We start from the raw sequence: 9446 nt of genomic DNA on the forward strand, positions 1-9446 counted from the left end.
AATATAATGTACATGTAGTTTAGGGAGTAAGAAGTAATATATCACTCGTATATTTTTAACAAACTCATGTGGAGTATAAGCATCAACATAAAGCTATTGGGCCCAATGGCCAAACCCCCCCCCCTTCCTGTATAATCCCATGTTATTCTGTGTGGGAAAAAAAGCAACCCATATAAAACTATTGCAACAATTATAGAGAATCTAAACATATAAATATTCTTTAATAATAAAACCAATGTGTTAAAATACTAATTGTTATTTCATTATTTTTCCCTGCAAGGGGAGAGTGAGAAGGTGTGTGTGTGTGTGTGCGGGTGTGTGTGTACGTGTGTGTGTGTGTATGTGTGTGTGTGTGTGTGTGTGTGTACGTGTGTGTGCATGTGTGTGTGTGTATGTGTGTGCGTGTGCGTGTGTGTGTGTGTGTACGTGTGTGTGTGTGTGTATGTATGTGTGTGTGTGTGTGTGTGTACGTATGTGTGTGTGTGTGTGTGTGTGTGTGTGTGTACGTGGGTGTGTGTGTGTGTGTGTGTGTGTACGTGTGTGTGTGTGTGTGTGTGTACGTATGTGTGTGTGTGTGTGTGTGTGTGTGTGTGTGTGTGTGTGTGTGTGTGTGTGTACGTGTGTGTGTGTGTGTACGCGTGAACTCAATTCAATGTTTAAATTAATAGCGAGATGTATTGGATCCTGAATGAAAACACGTGTCAGGGATAATTAGATTTTAATTCTGGACAAGGTATTACACTCCGCACTGCAGAGAATGCAGTTACTTTGATCTCAGCATCACTCAGACTTGCCCTGGTATCGCTTCACAAATATCTTCGGGGCCTGCCAGCCTTCCGGTGCTTTCTTCAAACCAGCCTTTTTCCAGATTCGCTTCAAATCTCTCTCAAACCTTAGCTGTAACAAGATACAAGATAGATCAATTTGATCAGAGGCAAATTCCTTCTTTAATTGTGCCTGGAAATTAAAATAACTTTGATTCATAATTGAAACTTTGACAGAGCATGTTGAACATAATACAAATGTACTTGCTTAAAACAAAACTTACTCCATATAAACACAGTGTGAACATTGCAATTATTGGGTAAATGCAAGGCTTACATACTGAGCTTTAATTCAGGACAGGAATTTGAAATTCAAGCCTTAGTCTGGAATGAATTAGCTGACGTCAGGCAGGTGGATCACAGAGAAATGTGAGTGAAGAATCGTCCGTCACCCTTGTGGTCAATTGTTAACCCGTGACCAATAATAATTCCCAGACACCATAGACACAGAAGGCCCAACCCGAGACGTTGCCTATGTTTGTCCTCCATAGATGCTGCCTGTCCCGTTGAGTTACTCCAACGCTTTTTGTTCTTGCAGATGCCAAATATTTCAGGTTGAGTGATGCTGCAAATGTTTCTATCTCTTAACAAACATGCAGCCAAGTAACAGGCCGTGAAAAGGGCGGTACAGTGGCACAGCGTTAGAGTTGCTGCCTTACTGTGCCAAAGACCCAGGTTCGATCCTGACCACGGGTGCTGTCTGTACGCCGTTTGTACGTTCTCCCTACGACCAGGGTTTCTCCAGGTGCTCCGGTTTACTCCCCCACTCCAAACACGTGCAGGTGTGTAGGTTAATTGACTTCTGTTCATTGTAAATTGTCCCTAGTGTGTGTAGGATGGTGCAGGTGTACGAGGCTGTTGCTGATCGTCGTGGACTCGAGCCTGTTTCACGCTGTATCTCTACCGTCTAAAGTCTAACTCTCCTCCTCGACACATGAAGAACACAAGGAACTGCAGATGCTGTTTTATATATTTTTTAAAACAAAGTATGGAGTAACCCAGCATGTCAGGCAGCATCTCTGGAGGACATGTATAGGTGACATATTGTGTCGGGCACTTCAGTAGACTGATTGTGATAGGGGGCAAAAGCTGGACCTTATGCTGCAACATCGATTAATTGCTCGCTCTGTAATAGAGGTGGAGAAAATCGCATGGTAAGGATGTGGGAGAAGGGAATATACCTCGAGCACAACTTGTTAAATACGTTTTAAACACATTTAACACGTTGTGCCCTTGAATTCCCATTTACCCAGGGGCTTTGTGGATAAACTACACATATTGTACGGTACCAGGCTACTTTTATGCTTTCTCACCTGCCGCCGTTTTCTACGAATCTCCTTGATCCGTCTACGCAGGAACTTTGTTCGCTTCAGCAACTTCTTGTACTTGTGCCTGTTCATCTTTCGCCGGCGAATCTTCAGTACATTCCTACATTCGATGTTGTCCACACTATAGTCTGTTGCTGCACCATCCTCTTCAAAATGTTGGGATCCCTCAACGGGAGGGCATTCATACAGCAGAGAACGATCCCACAAACCTACACCAAGACCTTGTCCATTCTGTGGGTCCAGACTGGGTGCCCAGTATTTAATTGTTAGCCAACTTTCTGAGGGACTAATGGACAGTTTCCGTGGAATCAGCAGCTCCTCCAGTTCATGATCTATCGTACACCAACTTTGCGGTTTCACATTACTTTGTCTTGGTGATGTGTAACAATTTTTAGATAGTGCACTACATCGTTGAAGAACAGAGCCAAAAAGAGACTGTGTTGCTGAAAAGAAAATAATAAAAAGTCTGCATCAAATCCTGCAACAACTAATACAACCCAAAGAGTCTTTTGCAATCGGATTCAATTGATTGAAGAGACCTTTCAAGTCCTAGTATTAGGGCAGCACAGTGGCACAGCTGCTGCCTCAATGTGCCAGAGACAAGAGCTCGGTCCTGACCTCGGACGCAGTCTTTGTGGAGTTTGCATGTTCCCCCCGTGACCAGGTGGGTATCCTCCGGTTTCCTCCCACATCGCAAAGACGTGCGGGTTTGTCGGTCGATTGACCGCCGTCCCAAGTGTGTAGGGAGTGGGTGCGAGAGTGGGAAACATGGAAGTAGTGTGAATGGATCGATGTGGAACAGGTGGGGAAAAGGCACTTTTTTTAATGTATTTTTCAATCAATCATTTAATATTCAAATAAATGATGACGAAACAAGTGATGATATTAGGAAATAGGAAAGATACATCAAGGAATTCTCAATATTGTGAGGTTGATCAAGGTGCAGCATTGACCTTGCCAGCACCAAGATCAACTGTTATCTCAGTCCTTTCATTGGAAGAGGAACACAAAGGAGAACATAAACTTATAGAATTAAAACCCATTTCTTTCTTGAGATAGGAAGGATTCGAAGGACTATGGCGCATGTGCAGGCAAATGGGACCAAATATGCCATCTTGGTCAGCGTGGACATGGGGACAGATGGGCCTGTTTCCGTGCTGTACAGGCCTATAATCTGTAGGCGATTCACTGTTCAGAGCAGAGGCTGGCAGTTTGGAAAGATTTGCACAGAGGACATCAGGTTATTCACAGCCTGGTTAAACAGAAGAGGTGGGTCTGTGTGGTGTAACTAACGCGAGAATTTGTAACGCGAGGTCATTTGACATGTTTGCAATCAGAACATTTATTAATGATGAATTATCTGTGCCAGATCTCTTTAAGCAGCAAATACTCCACAAAGTATTTTAACAGTCTAGCTTAAATGTACAGCAGCAATAAACATCACATTGGTGTCACTGTCCTAAAGATCAAGGGAGACATGGTCAGTGGAATTTTCCAATGATACCGTTACTGCACTTTGTTGGCTATAAGATTAATCATCTACGTTGCAAAGTTAAATATTTGTATAACATTGGATGACATAAATATTTTCTTAAGTACCATTTTGAAAGTTGCAGTGCTCAGCAACTTATAATAAACTGAAATAAACTCTCTCTTCTCCCTCTCTCTCTCTCCCTCTCTCTTTCTCTCGCGTTTATCACCACAGCAAGCCAGGCCACACGTCCATACAAAGATATCCCATGTTTTATCCACTCTCTATGCAACTTAAAAGTGACACCCTTTTTCACTTTCCCTGTTCTACTGAAGCGGCTTCCACCTGAAACATATGTTTCTCTTTCCGCAGATGCTGCATGACCTGCCGAGTGCTACTAGCATTTTCCGTTCCTATCTAACATTTTATATTCCGGCTGGGGGCAAATCGCTGGAGAGAGAACAACCCTGTGCTCCAGCCCAGGAGTTCACCCCAGCAGAATACATTCAGAAACATATCGGCACTCCCAACATCCATGGTGGAAATTTTAGTAAATTATTCCAAAGGTTGCCTGAAGGTTTTGTGATTGCTAGTTAATGGTTATCAAATGTAGACATGATCTCGAGGGCAAACGTTTTGGCAATGACACTGGAACGGTCACAGAAAACAGAACTGGTTCAGCCACAATGATTCCATGGCTACAAGAACTGGCCAGAGGCAGAGTTCCGTGTGGTCAGTGTCATACTCGTGACGGCCTTAACCATTTCCACCGTCTATGAGATGCAAGGCATCTGTCAGGGGTTTGATAGTCTACTGTCCACTTGCCTGCATGAATGTAACTCCAACAACTCTCAAGCTGTTCAGCAACATCGAGGACAGTGTACACTGCTAGAATGACACCGCACGAAACATCACAGCAGCGTAAAGTGGCCACTGTATGTACCCTTTACAGAAGGCACCGCTGTTACTTGCCCAAGTTCCTTCAAAAGCACTGCCTCAACCTGCAATCTCCATCATCAAGGAGGACAAAGGCCTAACATTGTACAAGCCTGGCAATTTTGTTGGGGGCACGGTGGCGCAACGGTAGAGTTGCTGCCTTACAACGAAGGCAGCGCCGGAGACAAGGGTTCTATCCCGACTACGGGTGCTGTCTGTACGGAGTTTGTATGTTCTCCCCGTGACCACGTGGGTTTTCTCCGGGACCTTTGGTTTCCTCCCACACTCCAAAAAAGTACATGTTTATTGGCTTGGTATAAGTGTACATTGTCCCTAGTGTGGGGATCCCTGGTCAGTGCGGATTTGGTGGGCCGAAGGGCCTGTTTCTACTCTGTATCTCTAAACTAAATTAAACTAAAACAAACTAAACATTAAGTCAAGGTTCCCACTGCCCTTTCAGGAAAGGATGGAGAAATTCACTCAGCAAAAAAAAACATGGGAATAGCGACTCTGTGTTAAAAATACTTAATTAGCAAAAAGCACTTTGCAATTTCTTGAGGTCACAAAAGTTGCTATATAAATACAGTTTATTTACATCTTCCATCTCACACTAACTCGGGAAGGGGTTTCCAGTCCACAATGAAACTGTGCTCAACACAAACCTCCTTCCGCCCATCAACTCCTTCTCTTCCGTTCTACTTCATGTTTATTTGAACCCTCTACAATGCCTCAACTGCTCATGATCCCAATAATTCTATATTGAAAGGAGTTTATCTTAAATTTCCTCTTGAACTTATTGATGATTATATTTTGCTCCCTGCATCCAAATCCTTCCCCTTAACTTTGCATCTCTGGGTTCCCGTGTGACATGCTCATCGCCAACAGTTGACTCTTGCAAATCTTACCCATTCCATTACTTCAACATTTTAAGTGGCTCTAATAAATCCCCATGCTTTCAGTGATAGTTAGAAATCCACCAATGTATTTGCATTTCAACATACCAGGCAAAAAGTTTCATCCCAAAAACCCCACTATCCTTCCTCAATGTCCAGTTTATACTAACATTGGTTTAACAATGGTCCATTATTGAATTCTTCCGAGGTTTGACAGGATGGTCTTGATTTGGTTGGAGTGTATTCACAAGAGTTAGGCAGATATTAAGCGAATCAAGCAAATACATTAAGTTAATGTAGGAAATTCGTGTTGAAATAAGATTAACTGTAATTTTGTCAATGGAGAGATACAGCATGGAAACAGGCCCTTTGGCCCACCGGGTCCACACTGGCTATCAACCATTCTTTACACTAATCTAGTCCAACTTTATTCCCTCCATATTGTTGTCAATTTCCCCCCGGATTCTACCACCCCCTATACTCTAGGGGCAATTAACAGAGGCCAATTAACTTACAAACCCACAAGTCATTGGGATGTGGGGGGGGGAAACCATGTCTCAGAGGGAACGTGCAAACTTCACCCAGCTAGTACCCAATGTCAGGATCAAACCCGGGTCTCTGGCACCGTGTGGCAGCGGCTCTACTGTGCCACCCCTATTTTGCTGAATGACACAAAAGGCGTGAGGGTCAAATAGCCACGACCTGCTTCTATTTCTTCTATACTTTAATCCCCACAGCCATCAGGCTATTAAACCTGGCTCGGACAAAACTCTGATTATTAATAACCAATTATCTGTTATATGCGCTTTATCAGTTTATTCATTCATGTGTGTATATATTTATATTACGGTATATGGACACACTGATCTGTTTTGTAGTAAATGCCTACTATGTTCTGTGTGCTGAAGCAAAGCAAGAATTTCATTGTCCTATCAGGCACACATGACAATAAATCACTTGAACTTGAACAAGTGAACTCACACAGAATTACACAGACAAACAAAACTCCCCCAGGTCTGTGGATAACCATGTGTTTAAGAAGGAACTGCGGATGCAGGAAAATCGAAGGTAGACAAAAGTACTGGAGAAACTCAGCGGGTGCAGCTGCATCTATGGAGCGAAGGAAATGGGCAACCAGATAACCAGCTGTTCACCTCAAGTAAGGACACAGATAATCAGTCTATTTTGGTTTGTAATAAAGAGCTCATATTTACAACAGTGTAAATCATTACACGCCATATTTGAGAAGGAACGATTTGTGTGAGAGATGGCAACTAAGCAAGGGAGTTGAGAAGACACAAAACCACAGAATGGTGCAGTAAGGAAGGAGGCTCCTTTGCTCATCGTGGCAGCATTTGCACACAGCACGGAAACAGGTCTCTGACCCAACTTGCCCATGCCGACCAAAGTGGTCTATCTAAGTTAATTCCATTCACCCATATTTGGCCCCTATCCCTCTAAACCTGTCCTGTTCATGTACCCGTTGCTGCCGCAACTACTTCCTCTGGCAGCTCGTTCCCACCTCAGTAGAATATTTCTTGATCAATGTTCTTTTTAGACCATGATCAGAATGCGGCTCCTTTGCGTTCTGAAATAGCTCATTGTGGAACTTCAGCTTACCTGGAATCCTGTGTGCTTTCGCCAGTTGCAAAGACAATCTTGACAGAATCATTACGGTCATTCATTCAGAAGCAAATGGTTTGGAGTCTTCAGTTCAACCTAAAAATAAATATATTTATAAGTCCAACAAGACCTCAAACCCAACAGCAGGATGAGGTGGGGGTAGAGCAGGACAACCATCAAGGTTGCTGGAGAGCCAGCATAGATGGTATTGAATAGCAGAGCAGAACTGAGGGGGTCTAGTGGACTACTCCGGCTCTCATTTCCTCATGGGAATAAAGATGGAAAATAGTGATGAAAAGACAAAAGAGACTATTCCAGATGGGCAACTTTTTTTATTTACACAAAGGCTGGTGGGTGTATGGAATGCGCTGCTGTTGGAGGTAGTTGAGGCAGGTACTACCATAACATTGAACAGACAGCTGGGCAGGTACATGGATAGGATAGGTTTAGAGGGTTGTGGGCCAAGCACAGGCAAGTGGGACTGGTGTAGATGGGGCATGTTGTTCAGCATGGGAAAGTTGGACCGAATGGCCTGTTTCCAGCCGTACGACTCTAGATAAACCCAGATCTCTGACTTGACACAAGGCAACTGACCTACATGGCAGCTTTGATTCCTCCATACTAACTTACTTCTGGAACATGGACGAGCCGCTTGCTCGTCCATATTTATAACCATCCTACCACAACTAGAGAGTAGTCTTCAACTACTGCCTACCTCATGGGAGCGCCTCGGACTATCTAATGTTAATCTTGAGACTTTGTTGGCTTTACCTTGCACTAATGTTATCCCTATACGATCTATACACTGGCTCGATTGCAATCATGTATTGTTTTTCTGCTGACTGGTTCGCACGCAACAAAAACTTTGCTCTGTACCTCAGTACACGTGACAATGAACTAAACTCAACTCTTGACAGGCATCTGCCTCAACTACCCCTGGCAGTTTGTTCCAGAGACCCACCACCCTGACTGAAAAGATTGCCCCACAGGTTCCTATTTAAATCTATCCCACTCACACCCTAAACTTATGTCCCCTGGTTCTTGATTCCCTTACTCTGGGTAAAAGACTATATGTATCCACCCTGCCTCCTGGTTTTGACACCTCTAATATGATCACCCCCTCATCCTCCTGTGCTCCAAGAGATAAAGTCCTTGTCTGTTCAACCCCCTGTAACCCAGGGCCTGGAGTCCTGGCGACATGCTGGTTGTAGGGACAGGGTTTGTGGCGACTTAGACCGGCCAATACAGACAGATTATGTGAAGCTTTAGAGCATCTGACTTACCCCATCCAGAGTGTCCACTACATCCGGTAACGGCAGGCAAACCCTTCCCCTTCAGACACTAAACGAAGGTTCCGCTTTACGGGCAGATCTTGCAGCCTGTGTGTGTGTGTGTGTTTTTGCTGCAGTCTAGGTCGTCGCCTCAGGCTGGATATGTCCAGGTGGGCCCGCGAATAAAAGGTCAGGATGGGCTCCACAACCACTCCAATGGGTCCCTCTTCTGCCCGCAGTTGTCGATCTGACACTTCGCGAGATTGCACTTAAATTGATGATTTTTAATTTATTTTAAATTGATGAATTAGTTCAATACTTTTCAAGCTTTTCTCCCATGCATCTTCCCAAGACTCGATCCACATGGGTCACAGATTTTCAATTGGAGCTTTAAGGAGTTTAACGGGATGATTTTATTTTCTTCATCTTCCCGCCAATCCTTCTATCACCTCTTGGTATTTGAACCTTCAGTTATGGGGAATATTTCCCTCCGTCTAGTCCCTTCATTATTTCAGAAATATTCCTTAATTTTCCTCAGCCTTTTTATTCTAAAACAGGGACAATCCAATCTTTCCCCATTGGTAGAACTTTCTAGTGCTAGCAACATCCTCTAAGTGTTCCCTCCACCCACTCCAATGTAATATTCTCCCCTTAGGATTAGGCAAGCAGTGGCCTATGAAGTACAATAAACAATTCCCACACAGCTCTCGGTATTTACGTTCCAAATCTTAGCTAATAAAGGAAAGCATTCCAAATATATTTTAACAATCCTTTCTACCTGGACATGCACCGTTTTATACCCCTTAATGCCCTGCCATTTAGTTTATTGCTACTCTCTGAATACTAAACCTCTCACTTTTCTGATTTCAATTTCATTTATCACGCTCTGTCCAACTGACCAGGCTGCCCACATCATAAAACAGAAGAGAACAGCACAGGGCAGACTCTTCAGCCCACAATGTCCGTGACAAACATACTGCTCAAGTAATCTCTGCCTGCACATGATCCATGGCCATCCTTATCTATAAGCCTATCCAACAGCCTTTTAAATGCCACAATCTTATCTGTCTCCACAACCAACCCTGACAGCGAGTCCAAGC

General features: G+C 43.7%; 1 protein-coding gene across 1 annotated transcript; it reads right to left on the reverse strand.

The window, feature by feature from the left end:
- Positions 1–701: 701 nt before the first annotated feature.
- On the reverse strand, positions 702–8483 carry aurkaip1 (aurora kinase A interacting protein 1). Its single transcript, XM_055659220.1, has 4 exons — positions 8359–8483; positions 7073–7171; positions 2138–2595; positions 702–897 (listed from the first exon to the last, which is right to left on the reverse strand). Exons 2-4 carry the CDS (start codon positions 7131–7133, stop codon positions 781–783), a joined length of 636 nt encoding a protein of 211 aa, XP_055515195.1. The 5' UTR covers positions 7134–7171; positions 8359–8483; the 3' UTR covers positions 702–780.
- Positions 8484–9446: the final 963 nt, after the last annotated feature.

The sequence above is a fragment of the Leucoraja erinacea genome, chromosome 30 (genome assembly GCF_028641065.1).
Source record: "Leucoraja erinacea ecotype New England chromosome 30, Leri_hhj_1, whole genome shotgun sequence".
In the NCBI taxonomy this organism is placed as follows: domain Eukaryota; kingdom Metazoa; phylum Chordata; class Chondrichthyes; order Rajiformes; family Rajidae; genus Leucoraja; species Leucoraja erinaceus.